This window comes from Callospermophilus lateralis, chromosome 19 (assembly GCF_048772815.1).
Source record: "Callospermophilus lateralis isolate mCalLat2 chromosome 19, mCalLat2.hap1, whole genome shotgun sequence".
NCBI classification, from domain to species: Eukaryota; Metazoa; Chordata; class Mammalia; order Rodentia; family Sciuridae; genus Callospermophilus; species Callospermophilus lateralis.
Genome location: NC_135323.1, coordinates 34415669 through 34441264, shown reverse-complemented (window position 1 = coordinate 34441264; position 25596 = coordinate 34415669). Strand labels below are relative to the sequence as shown.

Below are 25596 nucleotides of genomic sequence, written 5' to 3'. Positions count from 1 at the left end.
TAGCACAAATCCCAATATTATGTATAATTATAATGCACCCATAACAAATTTTTGAACTACAAAAGAATAAACAATAGAGTTAATATTGAAATGTGAAATGTTCCCTAAGACTCTTTATCTGGATCTCTGTTATGTGATTTTTATTAACTTAAATAATATTGCAGGAACCATTAATTCTTCATTCATTTCTGCCTTTCATTAATGAAGGCAGGGCAGGAAAGGTAAAATCTGCATTAAATGAAACATGGACATATGACTGGAACCACTCTGTGAAATCTAGCATTATTAGGATTAAATACTTTCTCAAGTCAGTAAGAAATGGTATGTCGATATCCAACATGGCGGCGGGCAGAGAGGCTGCACTTTCACTGCACTCCCAGTGATGGGGTCATAGGGTTGCAAGGATAACTCTTGGATCCTTCCAACGGAGATTCTCCTAGCAAAATTCCATTGAAGAGAGACCGCCCGGGAGCTACTAGGATTTTTTTAAAACGTCTATGTGACCCTGACGAGCGGGACCCTGCCACTAGACGCGGAGTACCAGATTCACCTTCCACAGTCCGCGCACCGCGGGCACAGCTGCAGATCTGTCCACCCGACCGCAGCCAAAGTGACTGGGTCCTGCTAGATGCCGAGACACAGCTTGGCAGGAAGAAGTCTTTAGCCAAGCCCCCACGAGGCAGGAGCTGAGGCGAACCGGGCCAGACCAGTTCCACCCCTCCCCTCGGACACTCCAGCAAGGAGCCTGGGGCCCGCCATAGCAGAGAGGTGACGTCATCGGAGTTCGGCGGGCGGAATTCCTTCCCAGCAGAATCCACTTTAGCAGGTGCGTGACTTCCCATACTGATACAGGCAGCCAGGAAAATTCGTTGACTTCTCAGGGGTCGTGTCCATAGGGAAGCAGAGGGGATCCCAGACCCCAAGGCCCCCGTATCACCAGCGGTGACCATCAGGGTCTTAGCCGCCAGTTTACCACAGCACTGGGGCTTAAAAGGGACACGCGGTGGGGCTGCAAGTGTAACTAGACCTCTGGAGAATCACTTCTGGGGAACAGGACCTGGCTGGCAGGCTGACGGGAGGAAGGGGGTTAAGAGCTGGAGAAGTGAAATGGCTCGGGACTGACAAGTCTGAGAGACCCCCAGGAGACGCCCTACAAAGATAGCTCTCGGCAGGTAGAGAGCAGACACTCCGCTTGGAGGGCACAGCTCCGCCTACTGGAAGAGAAGAAGGTGGATCTCCAAGACTTTAATTTTGTTGTTGTTGTTGTTGTTGTTGTGGTTGCTGCTGCCGATATTTTTTTTTCTCTTTCCTTATTCTATCCCTGATCCTTTCCCCCCTACTCCTTCTCTCTTTCTATCCCATTTCAAGTTTTATTGTTCTTTTCATTCCCCTCTAATCTATCTCTCCCTCCATCCTTTTTTCTTTTTAACAGCACCTTCATTCCCTTACCCCCCAACTCTCATCCCAAGCATTACATCTTCCATTGCGTGTAATTGTCTAAATGCAAATAGGTGAATATCTCGAGGCTGTCTATAAGACTCCCAAATACCTAGCTACTAACAACACCCTGATCCAATTGCCCGGTAGTATCCACCTTCAGTGGAGCAATCTTCTAAAGTAGCCAAGACATACCATCATACCACCAGAGCACCTAACCTAAACATATAGACTAAGAACAAACAGCAAATCATTATATGCATACAGAACCTAGAAGCCTTATATGAATTGAATGAATCTGCTTTAAAGCACAACAAAGCCCAACATTTCTAGGCATAATCTCCCAACACAAAAGAGAGACAACAGAGATATACAAAGCCAAAACAAATGTATAGGAGAAAGCAGTTACAAAGCAGTCAAACAGAACTGGATAGCAACGTGAACAATATGAAAAAACAAGGGAAAAAAGGGTTACAAACAATGCAGGACAATCTAAATATACAAGAGGACAAAGCAGAAACAGAAACATGGACAGGGAAAGAAATCAAGGCATACCTAATTCAGATGGAACGGAATATTAGAGAAGACATGAGACGGCAAATCCAAGCATTGAAAGTATATTTTGAAGAGGAACTAACCACACAAATTCAATCAGTAAAGAATGAGCTTTATCAGGAGATAGAGGTATTAAAAAAAAAATCAAGTTGTAATCATAGAAATGCAAGAAACCGTAAATCAGATTAAAAGCGCTAATGAGAATATTACAAACAGACTAGATCAAGTAGAAGTCAGAACATCAGATAATGAAGACAAAGTTTATCAACTTGAAAAGAATATAGTTAACACAGAAAAGATGCTGAAATCTCACGAGCAATCTATCCAAGAGATATGGGATCTTATCAAAAGACCAAATTTGAGAGTCATTGGGATAGAAGAAGGCGCAGAGAATCAGTCCAAAGGAATGGATGGCTTACTAAAGGAGATAATACTAGAAAACTTCCCAGAGATGAAAGATGGAATGGATTGCCAAATCCTGGAAGCTTACAGGACCCCAAACATCCAAAACCATAATAGACCAACTCCAAGACAATTAATCATGAAGATAGCTAACATACAGGACAAGGAGAGAATACTAAAAGCTACGAGAGAAAGGAGGCAGATTACATTTAGGGGTAAACTAATTAGGTTAACGACTGATTTTTCATCACAGACTTTGAAAGCGAGAAGATCCTGGAACAACGTATTTCAAACACTGAAAAATAATGGACTCCAACCAAGAATACTGTATCCAGCAAAACTAAGCTTCAGATTTGACAATGAAATTAAAATATTTCACGATAAACAAAAGCTAAAAGAATTCGCAGCCAGAAAACCAGCACTGCAAAGCATTTTGAGCAAAATATTACAAGAAGAGGAACTGAAAAATAGCGCCCAAAACTAACAGTGGGAGGTATCTCAGTAAAGGGGAAGAAAAATAACCAAAGAGGGAAAACTAGCCAATCTAAAATAAAAAAATAAATAAACATGACTGGAAGTACAAACCATATTTCAATTGTAACCTTAAATGTTAATGGCTTAAATTCACCAATCAAGAGACATAGGCTAGTAACCTGGATTAAAAAAACAAATCCAACAATATGCTGCCTACAGGAGACTCATATAATAGAAAAAGACATTCACAGACTGAAGGTGAAAGGTTGGGAAAAATCATACCACTCACATGGCCATCGGAAGCAAGCAGGAGTGGCCATTCTCATATCAAATAAAGTCAACTTCAAACCTAAGGTAATCAAAAGGGATAAAGAAGGACACTATATACTGTTAAAAGGAACCATCCACCATCAAGACATAACAATTATCAATTTATATGCACCAAACAATGGTGCTGCAACGTTCATAAAACAAACTCTCCTCAAGTTCAAGAGTCAAATAGACCACAACACAATAAATATGGGGGACTTCAACACACCACTCTCGCCATTGGACAGATCCTCTAGACAAAAGCTGAACAAAGAAACTATAAAACTTAATAACGTAATCAATAACCTAGATTTAACTGACATATATAGAATATATCAACCATCATCAAGTGGATACACATTCTTCTCAGCAGCACATGGATCCTACTCAAAGATAGACCATATATTATGCCATAGGGCGACTCTCAATAAATATAAAGGTGTGGAGATAATACCATGCACCATATCTGACCATAATGGAATGAAGCTGGAAATTAATGATAAAAGAAGGAAGGAAAAATCCTGCATCACCTGGAAAATGAACAATATGTTACTGAATGATCAATGGGTTACAGAAGATATAAAGGAGGAAATCAAAAAATTCCTAGAGATAAACGACAATACAGACACAACATACCGGAATCTATGGGACACAATGAAAGCAGTTTTAAGAGGGAAATTCATTTCCTGGAGTTCATTCCTCAAAAAAAGAAAAAACCAACAAATAAATGAACTCATACTACATCTTAAAACCTTAGAAAAGGAAGAGCAAAACAACAGCAAACATAGCAGAAGACAAGAAATAATTAAAATCAGAGCGGAAAGCAACGAAATTGAAACAAAAAAAACCATTGAAAAAATTGATAAAACTAAAAGTTGGTTCTTTGAAAAAATAAATAAGATCGACAGACCCTTAGCCACGCTAACGAAGAGAAGAAGAGAGAGAACGCAAATTACTAACATACGGGATGAAAAAGGCAATATCACAACAGACACTACAGAAATACAGAAGATAATTAAAAAGTATTTTGAAACTCTATATTCCAATAAAATAGAAGATAGTGAAGATATCGATAAATTTCTTAAGTCATATGATCTGCCCAGATTGAGTCAGGAAGACACACACAATTTAAACAGACCAATAACAAAAGAAGAAATTGAAGAGGCCATCAAAAGACTACCAACTAAGAAAAGCCCAGGACTGGATGGGTATACAGCAGAATTTTACAAAACCTTCAAAGAAGAATTAATACCAATACTTTTCAAGCTATTTCAAGAAATAGAAAAAGAAGGAGCTCTTCCAAATTCATTCTATGAGGCCAACATAACCCTGATCCCAAAACCAGACAAAGACACTTCAAAGAAAGAAAACTATAGACCAATATCTCTAATGAACTTAGATGCAAAAATTCTCAATAAAATCCTGGCGAATCGAATGCAAAAGCATATCAAAAAAATTGTGCACCATGATCAATTAGGATTCATCCCTGGGATGCAAGGCTGGTTCAATATACGGAAATCAATAAATGTTATTCACCACATCAATAGACTTAAAGATAAGAACCATATGATCATCTCGATAGATGCAGAAAAAGCATTTGACAAAGTACAGCATCCCTTTATGTTCAAAACACTAGAAAAACTAGGGATAACAGGAACTTACCTCAACATTGTAAAAGCTATATATGCTAAGCCTCAGGCTAACATCATTCTAAATGGAGAAAAACTGAAGGCATTCCCTCTAAAATCTGGAACTAGACAGGGATGCCCTCTTTCACCACTTCTATTCAACTTAGTTCTTGAAATACTAGCCAGAGCAATTAGACAGACAAAAGAAATTAAAGGCATAAAAATAGGAAAAGAAGAACTTAAATTATCGCTATTTGCGGATGACATGATAATATACTTAACAGACCCAAAAGGGTCTACAAAGAAACTGCTAGAGTTAATAAATGAATTCAGCAAAGTGGCAGGATATAAAATCAATACGCATAAATCAAAGGCATTCCTGTATATCAGCAACAAAACTTCTGAAATGGAAATGAGGAAAACCACCCCATTCACAATATCCTCAAAGAAAATAAGATACTTGGGAATCAACCTAACAAAAGAGGTGAAAGATTTATACAATGAAAACTACAGAACCCTAAAGAGAGAGATAGAAGAAGATCTTAGAAGATGGAAAAATGTACCCTGTTCATGGATAGGCAGAACTAACATTATCAAAATGGCGATATTACCCAAACTTCTCTACAGGTTTAATGCGATGCCAATCAAAATCCCAATGGCATTTCTTGTAGAAATAGATAAAGCAATCATGAAATTCATATGGAATAACAAAAGACCCAGAATAGCAAAAACAATACTAAGCAGGAAGTGTGAATCTGGAGGTATAGCGATACCAGAGTTCAAACTGTACTACAAAGCAATAGTAACAAAAACAGCGTGGTACTGGTACCAAAACAGGCAGGTGGATCAATGGTACAGAATAGAGGACACAGAAACCAATCCACAAAATTACAAATTTCTTATATTTGATAAAGGGGCTAAAAACATGCAATGGAGGAAGGATAGCATCTTCAACAAATGGTGCTGGGAAAATTGGAAATCCATATGCAACAAAATGAAACTGAATCCCTTTCTCTCGCCATGCACAAAAGTTAACTCAAAATGGATCAAGGAGCTTGATATCAAAGCACAGACCCTGCACCTGATAGAAGAAAAAGTTGGCTCCGATCTACATATTGTGGGGTCAGGCTCCAAATTCCTTAATAGGACGCCCATAGCCCAAGAGTTAATAACAAGAATAAACAAATGGGACTTACTTAAACTAAAAAGTTTTTTCTCAGCAAGAGAAACAATAAGAGAAGTAAATAGGGAGCCTACATCCTGGGAACAAATCTTTACTCCTCACACTTCAGATAGAGCCCTAATTTCCAGAATATACAAAGAACTCAAAAAATTAAACAATAAGATAACAAATAACCCAATCAACAAATGGGCCAAGGACCTGAACAGACACTTCTCAGAAGAAGACATACAGTCAATTAATAAGTACATGAAAAAATGCTCACCTTCTCTAGCAGTCAGAGAAATGCAAATCAAAACCACCCTAAGATACCATCTCACTCCAGTAAGATTGGCAGCCATTAGGAAGTCAAACAACAATAAGTGCTGGCGAGGATGTGGGGAAAAGGGTACACTTGTACATTGCTGGTGGGACTGCAAAATGGTGCAGCCAATATGGAAAGCAGTATGGAGATTCCTGGGAAAGCTGGGAATGGAACCACCATTTGACCCAGCTATCGCCCTCCTTGGACTATTCCCTGAGGACCTTAAAAGAGCATGCTATAGGGATACTGCCACATCCATGTTCATAGCAGCACAATTCACAATAGCCAGACTGTGGAACCAACCTAGATGCCCTTCAATAGATGAATGGATAAAAAAAATGTGGCATCTATACACAATGGAGTATTATGCAGCACTAAAAAATGACAAAATCATTGAATTTTCAGGGAAATGGATGGCATTAGAGCAGATTATTCTAAGTGAAGCTAGCCAATCCTTAAAAAACAAATGCCAAATGTCTTCTTTGATTTAAGGAGAGCAACTAAAAACTGAACAGAGGGAAAGAGCATGAGGAAAATATTAACATTAAACTGAGACGAGTGATAGGAGGGAAAGGGAGAGAGAAGGGAAAGTGCATGGAAACGGAAGGACACCCTCATTTTTATACGAAATCACATATACAAAGTTGTGAGGGGAAAGGGGGGGGAAGGGAGAGAACGGAACAACAACAGATGAGGTAGAGAGGGAAGATGAGAGGGGAGGGGAGGGGGGATAGTAGGGGATAGGAAAGTCAGCAGAATACAACAGTCACTAATATGGTATTATGTAAACATTGTGAATGTGTAACTGATGTGATTCTGCAATCTGTATTTGGGGTAAAAATGGAAATGCATAACTCATTTGAATCAAATGTATGGAAGATGAAAAAAATAAATAAATAAATAAATAAAAAGAAAAAAAAAGAAATGGTATGTCAGAAAACCTTTGGGAAAGAAGATATTGATTTTTTTATGGTTAAAAATCTTTTATTCCATCTCCAATTACTTCTTTATAATGCCAGATTCTTTGTGGACATAAAAATTGGAACAATTATATTCAGGATTGAGGTATGAAGGTGATGTTAGTTTCTACATAGTTAAAAATATCCATATCCCTTCTCCCTCCCTTTCCCTCCCACCTCTCATCCCTGTTTAATGTTAATCTTCTTCTCATGCTCTTCGTCCCTACTCTGTGGAAATGGAATGAGACCCTCAGGGTTATACAAAATTACATACAAGAGGAAGCGAGGGGAAAGGGAAAAATAATACAAGGGGGAGATATGAACTGCAGTAGAGTGGGTAGAGAGAAAAGAGGGGAGGGGAGGGGACGGGAGGGGAGGGGAGGGGATGGGAGGGGAGGGGAGGGGGGATAGTAAAGGATAGGAAAGGCAGCAGAATACAACAGACACTAGTATGGCAATATATAAATCAATGGAAGTATAACTGATGTGATTCTGTAATCTGTATACGGGGTAAAAATGGGAGTTCATAACCCACTTGAATCAAAGTGTGAAATATGATATATCAAGAACTATGTAATGTTTTGAACAACCAACAATAAAAAAAAAAATAAAGTAAAGCAAAAAAAATATCCATATCAAGACATAATGGAAAAAGACAGTAAATGAGTAAGTACTATAACATGAGAATAAGTGAATTCAAAACGTAATTTTAAAAGCCTTTACTTGAATCATTTGGAAGTATTTGTCAACAATAAATCATGTTACAGATTAGACTGATCATTCTGGTCAAAGTTCTTCACTTAGATACCACAATAATCCCCAGATAAAAGAAGCAAAAGGGATTAAGTATTTAAATCCAAATCATCTCCAATTCAAAATCAAAAATACCTTGAAAAGCTTAATGCTAATTCTGCATCACTGATACCCAGAAACAATCATATCTAGCATAACTACACAGAGTTGAAAGACAGTCACACTAAAATAAATAAAAACAGAAATAAAAACAAATAACACAATTTTGTGGAAGACATACGAATATGAGGCCATACTACTATAGGAGGCAGACATCGACCAATCTGAGAAAAAAATTAGAACACAGTTTATTTTTCCACAGACTGTCTTATTTCTCTCAGTAATGTTTGAAGTTTTCAGTGTAAAAATCCTGCAGAACACTTAATAGATTTATCCTTAAGTGTTTCAGATGTTTTGTTACTTATAGAGGTGTGTGTGTGTGTGTGTGTGTGTGCGCGCACGCGCGCATGTGTGTATTTATACATGTATATGTAATTATTTATAGTTGACATTTAGTATCTCTAGAGGAAATGACCCTGAGATCACCACACTCAATACAAAAATCTACAGGAACTCAAGTCTCTTACATAAAGAGCAAAGCATTTGCATATTCCATGTACTTTAAATCTTAAATTTTTTTTTTCAAACTGGGCACCCTATGGATACAGAGGGCCAGCCATAACAATAATAAAATAAAAATTTTCAATTTTTGCTAGTGTATACAAATATAATTGATATTTATATATTGATCTTGCATCTGATAACATTGCTAAACTCATCAGCATCTTTTTATATGTATCACATTTTCTACATATATGATCATCACACTTGAAAATAAAGACAGCCTTCTTTTTTTCAAATATGGATGACTTATTTCTTTTTCTTACGTTATTGTACTGGCTAGTAACTCCAGTTTGTGGTTGTTGTGACTTAGTAGTTTTCAACAAATTTGGAAAACTTTTAGCATTAGTTTCTATAAGTATTTTTCTTCCCCATCTTTCCTTTAGGAATTCCAATTACACATACAATACTATCTGAAGTTTTCTAATAACTCACTAATGTTCTTTCATTGTGGGAGTTTTTTTCTTATGCCTTTTATTTTGGACAGTTCTATTACTAAATCCTTAAGTGTATTAATATTTTCTTTTGCAGTGCCTAATCTCTGATAGTCCTGTCCAAGTTTTGCTTCATCTCAGACATTATAGTTTTCATCTTTAGAAGTCTGGTTTATGTCTTTTAAATATCTTTCATGTCTCTACTTAGAATGTATGTGTGTTATTTGTATCACAGTGGCAAAACACCTGACAATAAAAAAACTTAAACTGAGGAGTGATTTATTTTGGCTCATGGTTTCCAAGGTTTCAGTTCATGGTCAACTAGCTCTGTTGCTCTGGGTCTTAAGTAAGTCAGAACATGATGAAAGAAGGGTGTGGCAGAGGAAAGATGCCCAATGTATGACAGCCAGCAATGAGAGAGAGAGAGATATGAAAAGTCTAGGGACAAGACAAGAGTACTCAAGGGCATACCCCTCCAACTAGGTTCTATAGTTTCCACCATCTCCCAGTAGTCCACTCAGATTGTGAATTTATCAGTGGCATAATCCACTGATGAAGTCAAAACCCTTATGATCCGATCATTTGTCACAAGTTCTACCTCTGAATATTGCTGCGCTGGCAACCAAGCATTTAACAATGAGCCTTTGGGGGATATTCCAGAACCAAATCTAACAATATAAAATACAATCATATGATATCATTGCCTTTCTCCAATTCTAATATTTGGGTCAGTCCAGCCTGGTTTCAATATATTAATTTTCCTCTTCTTTATGAGTCATGCTTTCCTGATTCTTTACAAGTCTTATAATCTTTGATTGGACTATAGACACTGTGAATTTTACCTTGTTGAGTATTAGATATTTTTGCATTTCCTATAAACGTTCCTGAGTTTTGTTCTCTGATACTCTAAAGATACTTGAAAGCAATGTGATGCTTTGGTCTTGTTTTCTAAGACTTGCTAGGTAGGACTAGAGCGGTAATTTCTTTAGGACTAATATTTACCCTCCATAGACTCAAGACAATCTGTCTACTCTATTCATAGTCCTGAAAGTTTGGCAGCTTTTCACTTTGGCTGGTGAGGACAGGCCCTCTATCCATTCCTGGGCAAGCATGGGAGCTACTCTTCTGAGGCAACTCTTTCCTTGGGCTCGTATAGTTGACTCAACAGAAGTGATGAGGAAGGCTCTGTTGAATACTCCAGGGGACTATCTGTAGGCTTCCAGAGTCTTTTCCAGGCAGCTCTTCCTTTCTTGTATGCCATCCTGGAAATTTTAACTCGGTCAATGTCTCCAAATACTCAGATCTCTTCAACTCTGTAAGTCCTCCACCTGTGTTCCCTTTTTCAAGTCATGGCCTGGAAATTCTTTCAAAGCAGCAAGATGAGGGCAATTACAGAGCTCATCTTGTTTGTATTTCACCTCTCAGGGACTAACATCTTTCACTGAATGATATTCAGTGTCTTACAAACCATTCTTGCATATCTATGATTGAGCTTTATCATTGATTCAGGTAAATCTAATCCCTGTTAGTCTATCTTATCCCAGGCTGCTAGGTTTAGTGAAGCCCAGAATGAGAGTCGACTAAGCATCAGGATTAAACAGCATTTCTAAAGTAACCCTTCCAGTTTAGACACATATCGCATCCTATCAGACATTACCAGAGATATTTGTTATAAACAAAGATACTGTGGGGAGTTTCTAGCAACCTCACAGGAGAGTTGTGCACAGATCCTTAAGGTTCTAGAACATGAGGATCATGTCTTATGCAGCAGGGAACTATATACACTGAAAAGCACCCCTAGTGAGCTTAGTATAAACCAAGAGTGTAATCAGGGATATTAGGAAAACATACAACTTAAGGTAAATGTTACAAGTAAATCATTATCAGAGCCAAGTAATCTTAAGAGTAAGGCTACTTTCTCAACTACACTCAGGCCTCATCAGTTGATGGAGCAGTTACAGTTGGGCCTGGGTTTATACAATGTCACCTCAATGCTGAAAACAGAGATGCCACTACCACAGTCTTACAGGTGACCAAAAGGAACACAGTGAAGGAATATCCTCTCAAGAAGGGAGAGTACACTTGGGTCCTTATCTTTTGACAGGAATGTTTGAAAAAGGAATGGCTTAAAAATTGATATAAAGAAACACCTGGGCAACAGAAAATACTTAGCTAATGGGACAGAGGCTTAAGAGGAGTAAGAATGGAAATTCTGAAAGTAGGTCACATGTCAACAGATCAATGGAGATGGTTATAAAATATGGAATATTTTAATAATACTAGAGAGTTTCCACCTTGAATATGGTATTCAACAATTCACCGGACAGGATGACTCAAGTGTGGAAGTAATCTAGACTTCCTCACAACTACTGAAGTGTTACATGAGCAACAAGGCCTGAGGCCATGAAGAGGTCCAAGAGAACTGACTCCTCCTTATCAAAGCCAATCTGGCATTTGCACTGTGAGCTGTCAAACCTGACAACAGTTCAGACTGATGCTGAGCCCTCGCTACAGCACCCTTTTCTAAGTGGTCACTTGACTATATGATTATATCTGCCACTTCCAACACGGAAGCATGAAGTGATGCATTCCTGTCAAACTTGGTATCTGTTCTGGATGTGGATCTGCCTTCCAGGCTTATTGACACCATCTGGGGACTTAGACAACACTGGATCTTATAAGCCTGGTAGCCTGCACAGCACTGCCTCAGATGAAGGACTCATTTCACTTCCAAAAGGAGATGTCAAAAGAGGTGCTTGACCAGGGGACCCACTAGTCACACTATCTATAACATCAACTGGAAATAGCAATGCTAATAGAACATGGAATTAGGAATGACATTATGTAGTGTCGGGCACCATTCTCCAAGATATATGTGTTGAACCAGTTGATCACAACTAAGGGATCAAGATCTCACTGGCCTCTATCCCCAGGACCTATTTGCATTTCCCAATCTGAAGCTCTTTTGGATCAGAGGTAATGGTTCTTAAGGGAAAGTGTTTCCCACTGGCAATAAAGTAAGAAATCAGAGAACCTTACCATATAATTCACCCTGGTCACTTTGTTTTCTGCATGCCAATAGCACTCCAAGAAATTAGTTACTAATTTTATAGAGTCAACTAACCTAATTACCTAAGAAGCAGGGTTGGTGCCATATGGTGGAGAAGAAGAGGGAATTCACTGAGGTTTCTCTTAGAGCCAGCAAGATCATCTAAAATGACAAGATATATGACCCAACAAAAGCAAGGCAAATAAAAGCAGAGAGGTAAAGGGTTGGATCAAGCTACCAGTAAGCAAATTAGACCAACTGAATTTCTAGATGAGAGTTAGGCATACCCAGAATGAGATGGAGAGAAAGGCGAAACATAGGATCAAATAGAGCCTTGAGACTTCCCCAAATAAAAAAAATAGCTTTTTATACTAACTCTCTTAAAAGAAGTCCTTGTACAAATTGTAGTTAATTATTCTCTTGGAGGACACTCTTTGACGGACTTAACAGTAGGTACAGGTGAACTGAGTGGTTCAATAACAGTCTCAAAGCTATCTTTTTGGCTATACCTTCAGTCTGAGCCACTGCTGTGGCCAGCGGTTCCGCGTAGTATGGAGTGGCTTTATGCCAGTGCAATTGGCAGCAAAAGTGTCTCCACCCACGCCTCATGTTTCCTGGGGTTCTCTGGCACCACATCCAAAATGTTAATTGAGTACTAATGCTTGAGCTAGTTAGAAATCAAGGCCAGTGACCGTAGGGCAATATTTATCTATCAAATATGGGAGCTGATAAACATTTTCCACAGTCACCTGTAAGGGTAGACATTTCTGAGATACATTTCATAAGGTTCCAGAGAACTGGGCTGCAGCCACTTACAATGACCCCCATGTTGATAATACATGCCTTTGTGGGTTTTCCTCCTTGTTTCTTTGCCCTGCCCCGCATTAGCTTGAATGTTAGGGGCACATCTGAATTCATTTGATTACATGTATTTTCATGTAAATCATGATCTGGCTTAAAATTTCCTGTGGAATATTTATTTTCATACTACTAACTTATTATTTTTGTGGGATTCTAAAATGTCCTCATGCCTAGAAAGCAGAATTCCTCTCCATTATTCACCTAATGTTTTAAAATTCGTTGGTATTCTTTTTATATTATTAAAATTTGTTCTAATTAGTTATACATTACAGTAGAATGTACTTTGATATATCATACATATATGGAGTATAATTTCTCATTCTGTTAGTTGTACATGATGTAGATTCCCACTAGTCATATAGTTATATTTGTACATGTAGTAATGATGTCTGATTCACTCTTCTATCCTTCCTACCCCCATGCCACCTCCCTTCCCTTTACTCCCATCTTCCTAAAGTAACTTTATTCTTCCCTAGTCCTCACTCCTTTTTGTGAATTAGCATCTGCATATCAGAGAAAACATTTGACCTTTGGTTTTTGGGGACTGGCTTACTTTGCTTATAATGATATTCTCTAGCTGCATCCATTTACTAGCAAATGCCATCTTTTTCTAGGCTGAATAATAATATTCCATTTTCCACAGTCACCTGTAAGACTATAGACATTTCTGAGATACAAAAAAGCATATATATATATTATATATATAATTTTCTTTATCCATTTATCTGTTCAATGGTACCTGGGTTGGTTTCATAGGCTAGCTATTGTGATACTGTGAGTTGAGCTGCTATAAACATTGCTGTGGCTGCATCACTGTAATATGCTGGGATTACATTTAAGCCCTTTGGGTATAAACCAAGGAGTGGGATAGCTGGGTCAAATGGTGGTTCCATTCCAAGTTTTCTGAGGAATCTTCATATTGCTTTCCATAGTGGTTGCACCAATTTGCAGTCCCACCAGTAATGTGTGTGTGTACCTTTCCCCTCATATCCTTGCCAACATTTATTATTGCTTGTATTCTTGATAACTGCTATTCTGACTGGAGTAAGAAGAACTCTTAGAGTAGTTTTGATTTGCATTTCTCTAATTGCTGAAGATGATAAACAATTTTTCATATATTTGTTAAGCAACTGTATTCTTCTTCTGTGAAGTATCTGTTCAGTTTCTTAGGTCATTTATTGATTATTGGTATTCTTTTATGCTTATATTTTTAGATGAGCTTTAGAACAATTTCCTCAAACTAGCTACCAAAAAAATCTCATTGGCATTTTTTATTAAAATATCCTGCGGCCTGGGATATAGCTCCAGTTGGTAGAGTGATTGCCTTGCATGCACAAGACCCTGGTTCAATCCCCAGCATCATACATACACACAAAATATATATATATATATATAGGTAGTAGGTTTAATAAGAGACCTACTGATAATAGGTTAAACATGTACAATAATTTCAAAGGAAATAGCATTTTTACAATGCCTTCATTTCCTACTAGGATCTTCTTTTTTATCTCTCAGGGAGGCTTTGTGTGATTTTTCTTCATGTTGGTTCTACTCATTTTTTATAAAAATTATTTGCAGGCATTTAATAATTTTTATTGATATTGGAATTTTTTTCCTTTTTTTATAAAACATAAGAAAATAACTTTCCTTTTAACCATTCCTATTCTTACTGAAATGAAAAAAATAAAGATACATCAAATTTCTATTGTTGGAGTGAATTGAAAAAGAGATAGGTCTCATAAGAAAATTGTAAGATTTTCAGTGATTTAGAGTATCTAATTATTCCTCCTTGTACAACTTAATATTGCACTAACATTAAGAAATTCTTTGCACATGCATACACAAGTACACACATTAAATATAAGCATAACATTTTTCCAAAGTAGAAAGTAATTTACAGTAAATATTTTCTAGAAAAAATAGATGCAAATACACCTACGACACTCATACAAGCTTGGCTTACCTATTGAAACTACTATCAATTTGCCAGTGTCACTTGTGCCTATATTCAGAATATTCACATGAAACATAACATTTTAACTGCACTGAAACAGCAAAGAAATGCTAATTTAAGCAAAGCTAGAAATGGTGAAATTATTTATTTGCTGTTTATAAGATTAGCATTGTCATAACTGATACCAAAGAAAGAAAAATAGTGGCTCACTTTCAGGTAAGAAACAGGTACCATTTTCATAAAGAATCCACATGTCCCAATTTGAGATTTAGAAAGATGTCACAAAGGGTAACATATGAAAGCTGAAGACGCTTACTGGAAGAAAGTAGATGAAAGAGTCATTGGAAAAAATAGCATAAGATTTTTGGACAGATTTTATATCTTGGAAAAATGATGACAAAATATGATGGATTTCTGATAACCCATCTGAGTACCTGAAGCCCTCAGTGAACAGAATGTAATTCATCACATCTACCCCAAACCATTCTTCCTCCAGAATAAACCCTTCTTTGTAACAAGTTTCCAGTGAAATGTAGTAAAGCATTTACCTCATTTCAATGGCCTATACATAATGAGTCACTCCCTCATTCTTTCTCAATATAACCAGCAGTGATTGTCTGGTAGTGGCCTATCAAGGCATTTTTCAAATGAACAGGCAAATTTGCAAGTGAACGGAGGAAGGCAAAACAAAACACCTCAATAACTTTGAAGTTAACACCAAAACTGTTCTATCCTAAGTTTAAGAAGTTGCATATAACAATGACACACTTGTTCATTTGGGGATTTCAAAATAAAACTATTACACAACAATTTTAAATACATACAGAAGAACATAAATAATATTGTGATTTGACATCTGTCTTTATCCATGTTCAGTAAAAAAAAGTCCAATAGATAGAACTTCAATATTTTTCTTTTTCAGTCTTACATCCCTAAAGTGTAGTCCCACAGGAATACACCTAGTGTAGCTGTGCACCTTTCCTCTGTGAAGTGGGAGAAATACAGGATAGGAAGAAACAACTGGCAAGGAGCCTGTATAAAAGGCATGTTCTTAGGCCACTTAGTTCCAGACTAAGGAATAGACTTAAAGATAAGAATCATATGATCATCTCAATAGATGCAAAAAAAGCCTGCATTTGACAAAATACAGCATCCCTTTATGTTCAAAACACTAGAAAAACGAGGGATAACAGGAACATACCTCAACATGGTAAAAGCTATCCATGCTAAGCCCCAGGCTAACATCATTCTAAATGGAAAAAATTGAGAGCATTCCCTCTGAAAACTGGAACAAGACATGGATGCCCTCTTTCATCACTTTTATTTAACGTAGTTCTTGAAACTCTAGCCAGAGCGATTAGAAAAAGAAATTAAAGGGACACGAAGAGAAAAATAAGAACTCAAACTATCACTATTTGCCGATGACATGATTCTGTACCTAGAGGATCCCAAAAATTCTAATTGAAAATTTCTAGAACTAATAAATGAATTCAGCAAAGTAGCAGGATATAAAATCAACACCCATAAATCAAAGACATTTCTGTACATTAGTGACAAAGTCCTCTGAAAGAGAAACTAGGAAAACCATCCCATTTACAATAGCCTCAAAAAAATTAATAAAATACTTGGGAATCAATTTAATGAAAGAGGTGAAAGACCTCTACAATGAAAACTACAGAATGCCAAAGAAAGAAAGTGAAGTAAACCTTAGAAGATGGAAAGATCTCTCTTGATCTTGGATAGGCAAAATTAATATTGTCCAAATGACCAGACTACCAAAAGCACTATACAGATTTAATGCAATCCCAATCAAAATCTCAATGACATTCCTCATAGAAATAGAAAAAGCAGTCATGAAATTCATCTGGAAAAAATAAGAGACCCAGAATGGCCAAAGCAATTCTTAGCAAGAAGAGTGAAGCAGGAAGCATCACTATACCAGACCTTGGCACGGTATTGGCACCAAAACAGACCTGTAGACCAATGGTACAGAATAGAGGACACAGAGATAAACCCACATAAACACATTTATCTCATACTAGACAAAGGCAACACAAACAAATTGGAGAAATGATAGCCTCTTCAACAAATGGTGCTGGGAAAACTGGAAATCCATAAGCAGCAAAATGAAATTAAACCCCTATGTATCACCATGCACAAAACTCAACTCAAAGTGGATCAAGGACATAGGAATTAAACCAGAGACCCTGCACCTAAAAGAAGAATTAAGTAGGCCCTAATTTTCATCATGTCATATTAGACCTCGACTTCCTTAACAAAACTCCTAAAGCACAAGAAATAAAATCAAGAATCAATAAATGGGATGGATTCAAACTGAAAAGCTTCTTCTCAGCAAAAGAAACAATCAGTAAGGTGATTGTTTAGAGAACCTTCAGAACGGGAGCCTACAGAATGGGAGCAAATTTTTGCTACATGCACGTCAGATACAGCACTAATCTCTAGGATATATAAAGAACTAAAAACAACTTAACACCAAAAAAACAAACAACCCAATCAGTAAATTGGCCAAGGAACTGAAAAGACACTTCTCAGAAGATGATATACAATAATTAATCAATAAATATAAAAAATGTTTAACATCTCTAGCAATTATAGAAATGCCAATCAAAACTACAACTGGCCAATCCCCTAAAACCAAAGGCCAAATGTTTTCTCTGATATGTGGATGCTGATCCATAATGGAGATGGAGGGGATCATGGGAGGCATGGAGGAACTTTAGATAGGGCAAAGGGAAGGGAGAGGAAGGGAGGGGATAAGGGGGTAGGAAAGACGGTGCAATGAGATGGACATCATTACACTAAGTACATGTATGAAGACACAAATGGTGTGACTCTACTTTGTGAATAACCAGAGACATGAAAAATTGTGCTATGTGTACTATGAGTTGAAATGCATTTTGCTGTCATGTATAACAAATTAGAGTAAATAAATAAATTTTTTAAAAAAAGGAAACTGAAGGCCTAGACCAAAAATTTCTTTCCCGCAATTCATAACATGTACCCACCTTTGAGAACCACTATTACAGATTGTGTGTGTGTGTGTGTGTGTGTGTGTGTGTGTGTATCTCACTACTTTTCTTTCTTTTTGTGGTATTGGGGATTGAACCTAGGAGTACTCTACCACTGACTTCATTCTCAGCCCTTTTTATTTTGACAAAGAGTCTCACTAAATTGCCCAGGCTGTCCCTAAACAATCCTTCTGCCTCAGCCTCCCGAGTCGCTGGGATTATAGGCATAGACCACAGTGCCTGGCCACAACATTATTATTATTGCTATTTTTTTAACTAGGAAGAATAATCTGGGTTCTTTTGAAACATTATTCCTTTCTTCCTAGGGCACATGGAACATTTTGTCATTTAATTTTCATGAGAATCCTGTGATGGATGTTTTATTATACTCATTTTACATATGAGAAAAATAAGATCAAAATGGTTAACTTCTCTAAAGTCACAGAGACAGCAAATTGAGTAGCAAATACTTGAACTCAAATCACTTGCTGTTCAAGTCCATTACTTACACATGGATCTCATTTCTAAGTTTTCTATTTTATTTTTGCTTTTATACCCCTATTAACAAACCAAGCCCCATAATGTCACATTATACGGTAGAATGTTGCCTAGATTACTTGTGTGCCAGAAAATATGGTGTTTTATATACATTAGAACCTTCCAATGCTTACAATAATCCAAGTGAGTTGTCACTGGCTCCATCTTACAGATCCTTATAATAGGAGCACAGGTGGCTGTCCAAGGCCACAATGCTAATACTAATAGGTAGTGGAGTGAATTCTAACTTAGGGATACTTGATTTCAGTGTGCAATGATAATTCATGATAAATTAATGAAAAATGATGATAAACTGCTCCCCCCAAAGCACATAATTTTAAAAAACAGTAGGCCTAATAATTTAAGAGAAGGGGACAAATTCATATGTCTGTAAAGAGTGAGCAGGCCATGGAAACAAGCAAATTAAGTGTGGGGTGATAAGGCTAAGAGGGCCAGAGGGCAATGACAAAAATAAGAGTTATGGGCTAGTACCACATGGTCATTGCTTCTGTGCTGGGCTAAGCCCAGGTGGCCTGTCCTCTGCTGACTGTTCTAGGGAGAAAGAAAAGCAGGGGTTTGGGGGCAGTACAGTGCTCACTTAGCACGTGTGAGGCCCTAGGTTCAATCCTCAACATCACATAAAAATAAATAAATAAATAGGGCAAAATATCTATCTATCTATCTATATCTATCTGTCTATATATATATATATATATATATATATTTTTTTTTTTTTTTTTTTTAAAGCAGGGGTTTCACAGGAACACTCACTGCTGGCAATCAATAAAGTGCATGTGTGTGGTGTTTAAAACACATTCTGGACAGGTCACCAAGGTACATTGTCTGAAGTAGAAGAGGATTGGGCTATTCCCTGTGTTGAGTTGGCGGCCTCCCATACAGTTCATTCCTTCTTAATCCACTTATGAGAGACTAGAGCATTGCTGACTTCTGTTTATTTTGGGGCCTCTTGGACTCTGCAGGCACCACTAGCTCTCTGACTTACTCAGAGCTGCAGCAGCAGCCTAATAGCCCCATAGAGAAATGTAGGTGAAACAGCACAAGCAAAGGAGCTCTCAGGTCCTATGAGGAGAAACTGAGCCTTAAAAGGCAGTGCTGGGCTGCTTCCTGGGTGGAATAGCACTCCATGCTTATCTTCAACTCCAGCTCTCCCCTTGACCTCTTCCCCCAAGTGGTGCTCCTTCCTATCCCAACTCAAAAATACAACTAGGAATGTTTTTGTTGACTGCTCAGAGTTCCAGAAAACTACCAACCTAAAAGTTACTATTTAAACATGTATAGCCTGTTAGATAGGAATAATACTTCAGGGTGGAGACACTGCCACAGAAAAGTAAATTTATCATGCTAAAGCATTATGTGAATTCTCTATAACTACACTAGATTTTGTGTAGCAGTTTCGCTAATGGGCTTACTCTTAGAAAGATAATGACAGACTTCTACACGAAAATACAATCTATATCAAATAGTAAATCACATTCTAATTACATGTTCAAATCTAGTCTTCTAATCCTTAATGCATTAGAAATCCAAGCCAAAAATTTCACCCCTTGTGCTATTATGACCAATAAAGCAAGTATCCTAAACACATAAACCTGAAATGGAATCTTATTTGCAATCAATCAATTACTTATATTCGCTGCTGTAGGTGGTGAGCTCACTGTCATTGTGCATCCACTTGAATTCCAAAGGCCAGCTCCCTTCTGCAAGGCAAGTGAGGACAAGGCGATTCCCTTCCAGGTGCATCTGTGGTAGGCCTGGCTCTGTTTTAAAATATGGTGCAACATCATCTGAGATTTAAAAGGGGGGAGAGAGAGAAAGAAAAACACTGAATAAACAATTAATAAATCAATTATGTAAACAGAATTTAACCTTAAGCTTTCAACTCTGAATCTGTCAACAAAACTGACACAGGTACATTAAAGTGGATTGGAAATAATAATGGAGAGCTTATATATCCTTTATGCATATTTTCATATGTTTTTTTCCAAATGTTCTAATTTCACCTTTTGCTTTTCTCAAAAGAACAGACCTCTAAAAACATTAGAATCTCATAATAACACACAGTCTCTCAGTGACTTTTAAGGAGATATAAAGGAGGAAACTTGTGGTATAGTCACACAATGAGATATTACACAGCAATGAGAATGATACACCTAAGTTATTTTTAGGTGTCCCTCATCCAGGATAATGGGGAAAAATGGGTTAAAGAGAAGAAATAATGGATGTTTGGCCCATTTAAGTAGCAAATAGTCCCAGATCTGCCAGAAATATGCAACAGCCCAGATGATATTTCACAAGGCCAAAAACTCAATGGTACCACTATTTGAAAGCATATGACAGGTTCATCTAAAGTTTTTTCTACTTATGATTAACACTAGCTTATCAAAAGGACATATCAGGCAATCCCTGTTCGTACAGGTCTTTGGTTTTAACTAGGCAATCTATTTTCAAAGTAACAATCAAGGGTATTCAAAGTAACAATCAAGGCTATGATAGAGAAATTTCTTCACATAGGCTTCAATAGATTTTTAAAAAGTGACAAGGATAAGTAAGATTAACATACATACACAAATGACATGACTCATAGTCTAGCTGTCTCTCTCTCTCTCTCATACACACACACACACACACACACACAGTCTCTCAGTGACTTTTAAGGAGAAAACTGGTGGTATAGTTACACAATGAGATATTACACAGCAATAAGAATGACACAACTGTTTTACACATGGTACCATGGATGAATTTCATAGCTAACATGCAAAATGATAGAACCCAATTTGCAAGCTTTTGTTCAGAACTAGGCAAAACTACTCTAAGGTGTTAGCAGGGTAAGTATTACCTATGGATGATAGAGAAGTGATGAAGAAGGGCTTTGGAGAACATGTGACATAGACTTATCTATTTTGTGGAAATTCACAGAATTCTCCACATGCTTTATGCTTTCATTGCATATATGGTTTTGTATCAGTGGGTTTTTTTGTTTTTTTAAAGGAATGCAGGGCATTTGGCTTCTACATTTAGTTCCATCCCTACTTAGATATATGACCCTGATCGGGACAGGTGAACTTGTTTCTTTCTTCATCCATAAAATAAACAGAATTAGGTGACCTCTCATGTTTCTACTAAAATCCTGTAAGATCCACCATGCAGTCAGAATACACTACTTTCAGTCTATCTTTCAGGCCTCCTGCCCTCTCTGCTCCACGCAGACTTGTCTGCTTTTACATTTAACCAGGGCAAAGATTCCCCCGCCCCCACGGCCTGCATTTCTCCTTCCCTTACCTGGGATACTTTGTGCAGGCTGAGTTAAGTAAGGCTCCTCCTCACCAGTTTATCCTAAATCATTACATTTATTGCAATCACAATATTTGTATCAGAGTTTCAAATTATTTATAGATTATGCCTTAGTACACTTTCTTTCTTAATCATTTCTGAATTCCCAGCATCCATTACAATGCCAGAAATAGACTAGATAATAAATTTGTATAGAGTGAATAAATATAATGGCAGTAAAAAAAATATAAGAAATAGCTTGCATTTATTGAGTAATTAACATGTATTAGAAATTGTCCTAAGTGTTTTATATAAATTTATTTACTTTTGCAAAACCCTATGAAATAGGTATCATTTTAATATATATTTTACAGAGCAGTAAACAGAAGCACAAAGAATTTAAGTAAACTGCTCAAGAACGACCCAGCCATAAATGGTTGTCATTATATAAATCCAGATCTAGAACTCAACCAATTCTATACATATGAATCAAAATGTTACAAATTTCTCAAAAGCAGGAATTTTCTTCTCAATCCATATCTAACTTCAAAGTTTTGATAAGTTAGTTTGTGGACTTATTTGGCTGGACTTTTAAATTAAATTACTATTTCTTTAACAAATTAAACATCAAATAAAATAACAGTACTAAAATTTCACATAAAGTATAGTTACACATGAAACTTTTGTACATACACTAATACTAAATATATACAATGTAAATATATTACCAGCACTCCCTGTCCACAGGTTCTACCTCTGCAGATTCAATCAATAGCAGGTAAAAAGTATTCAGAAAATAAACTTTCCTGAACAAGACCTTTTTTCTTCTTGTCATTATTCCCTACATAGTAGGGAATTAACTAATTAACTATTTGTCTAGCATTTGCACTGTATTAAGAGTTACACATCATCTAGAGATGATTTAAAATGTATGGGAGCATATTGTTATATGCATATATATACTACACCATTTATAATCTATGGATGTGAGCATCTGTGGATTTGGATATACACAGTGGGGCCTGGAACCAATCCCCAGTATATACTTAGGTATGATTATATAATTTGTCTTTGTGTTGACCAACTATACATAATTGATACACTGGTAGGACCAACCACTTACTAGTATTTATTAATTTGTTCACTCAAATAAATAAATGGTAAATTGGAAATGTGTAGTCAGAACATATAGTAAGGTGACTTAAACTGGTCCATGAGATTGAATGCAGGAATTGAAAGCTAAAGGATCAGAGGTCAAATACCCCAGAAACAGTAAATACAAGGGGCCCATTGGTAAGAAGAAACATGGTGAATAACTTTGAAAAGTACAAAAGAATAAAAAATAGCCCTTACTGTAGGGGCAAAGAGTGAATGGAAGGAGGGTGTGCTAGGCCCTACAGGCAAGGCAAGCACATGCCATCCTGCATGCATATCAGTGATGTCCACTTCACAATAAAAGTGTTCTCATTTTAGTGACAGATGATATAATCATCCCGTTTATACATCTTAGTCAAAAGTACTGTCAATGTGAAGGTGATGATAAGCTATTACTATCAAAGAACTGCAGGAAGCCTTTGAAAAGGTTGCACTGCAGAGAAAAGAGCTAAAGAAGGACTGGAGTAGTGGGAGATGATTTGGAAAACCACCACAGGAATCCAGGTAAAATGCTCTAAGAGGGGACAAATGGTGGGTTGGGCAAAGATAGCAATAGGAATTGTGGTGGAAGAGATGGAGAGAAATGGGTGGTTTTAACATAGTAAGTGGATTCAATGATAGATTGGGTATGGAAGTGAAGATGACATAGCTGGTCCAGAGGGATTCTTAAGTTTCTGGCCTGTATAATTTTCTGGTCCATAAACAGACAGTGATTCTATATGACAGATCCTGTAATCAGCATTGGAAATATAAAGAGAATAAGACATGGTAACTGTCCCTTAAGAGATTATGGTCTAAGTCTGATGACACAGGAATATAAACAGTCAAGTGTTAGGTGCTATAACAAAACATGTCAAAGTCAGGAGGAGCCAATGATCCAGGTCCTATTGCAAGAGTTACACCTGCTACTGTTGCATATGATGTGGTCTAAGATGCATTTCAAGTGTATTTCTAGGTTTTGATTGTCAATAGTGTGTCCAATTTCCATTTTTGCTGTGTACTTCAACTAAAAATCATCCACTCTTATGACCCAAAGAGTGTAATAAAGCTGAATTGCAATGGATATAGCTTTGATACCTTGGGATTTACTGAGCTGCAGGTTTTATTAATGTCTTGCCATTTGCACTCTCTTTAACAATAGAAAAAGAAATGCCACTTCATATGGTTCCAGTGTCCTACATGCATGAGTCATAAAAAATACATCTTTTTGAAAGGAAAAACTTAACCATAGAAGCTCAAGAATTTGAATTTGTTTTTACAATTGACACCGCATCATCAATTTAATACATTAAACAATAATGGTTTTGAATTTAAATCATGCCACAGCTCAATTCTTCAAAGAACTCATAGTTAACCAAACATGCCTACACAAATGTACAAATTATCATGCTTGGTACTGTGATCTAACGGAAAAAAAATTTTTTTTCACAAAGAACAATTTTCCTACAATTTGCAACAAATATTTTTGTAGTCTAAGTGATGATAGGATTATGGTTAGCATATATGCTGATATTTATTATAAGAAGGAAGGGCAAATATGTCAATGTTCTGGAGTTTTAAACTTCTAAATTAAAATTATTACCAGAAATATTTTAACGTAGATTAGCCAATGTAAAAATAATAATCTTCTGAGCCCAGCATTATGTATCACTGAAAAATATGCAGAGATCTTGAAATTTAAAGAGTACATAAAGGTAACAAAATACAAAGCTTTGGGAAGAGAAAGAAAAGGGCAGATTAGTATTCAGGTGGGCACGGACCCCCACAAAAGCATGTGTTCTTTCTATACTTTAAATGGGATAGAGAGAAGTTTGAAAAGATCCATAAAGCAGAAAAATGATTGAATTACCTCTGAGGTAAAGTTATCAAACTTTGACCTGGGAAAAAGCCAATGGTGCACTTAATGCTCTTTGAGAAGTAGGCATGTATATGTTTTAAATAATAACTAATAGATCACCCCCCCTCAGAGAAAACATATAAGAGATTATGCACACTTACATATTCTAATAATGAACATTCTTAGGTCCTAGAATGAATTACCAAGAAAAACTGTGAAATTTCTATTTTCATACTTTTAAAAAGAACATAAATCATTATGAAAGAGAGTCTCATTTGTCTGGATAACATAGATTTAAGGTCCATCCAAAGGAGAGGAACAGAGTTAATGTTCTTTCAAGACAACACCATAATTTTATGATGTCAAAGTCACTTCCATAAATGGACTTTCAAGGTTTTCAGATATCATATAAATGGATTTAACTTTACCTGCCCAATGCAAAGATAATCTTCTCATCTATAAAGGAACCATGACCCATGCACCACAGTAGAAATAGTTCCCATGGGCAACAGAGGAGCGTGAGAAGTCGAAACTGAGCCTTGTGCTTTGGTTCAGCTCCCTTACGTGAAGGGGGGCTACGTAATTAAGGCCTTAATTGTCTGCTGTATGAGGGAAAATTGATAATCTTTTGAAACCCCTTAATGGTCAGATGGACAGGAATCATCTATTAGGTACTCAAAATGTGAAACTTCAAGCTATTTGTGTGACTCTGTCAATGGGAGAGTCAACCAAGTTAATCGTCTTCTACTTAGTAACTTGCCCTTTTCTCCTTTCTTTTCAAGTGA

At 36.9% G+C, this 25596-nt stretch overlaps 1 protein-coding gene across 1 annotated transcript in view; it reads right to left on the bottom strand.

Moving 5' to 3' along the window:
• Sdk1 (sidekick cell adhesion molecule 1) overlaps positions 1-25596 on the bottom strand; it is an 866268-nt gene that overhangs the window by 510736 nt on the left and 329936 nt on the right. Inside the window, exon 2 of the mRNA XM_076840017.1 lies at positions 20171-20330. Coding sequence (XP_076696132.1) covers positions 20171-20330 — 160 coding nt within the window. The remainder of the gene's footprint in view (positions 1-20170; positions 20331-25596) is intronic.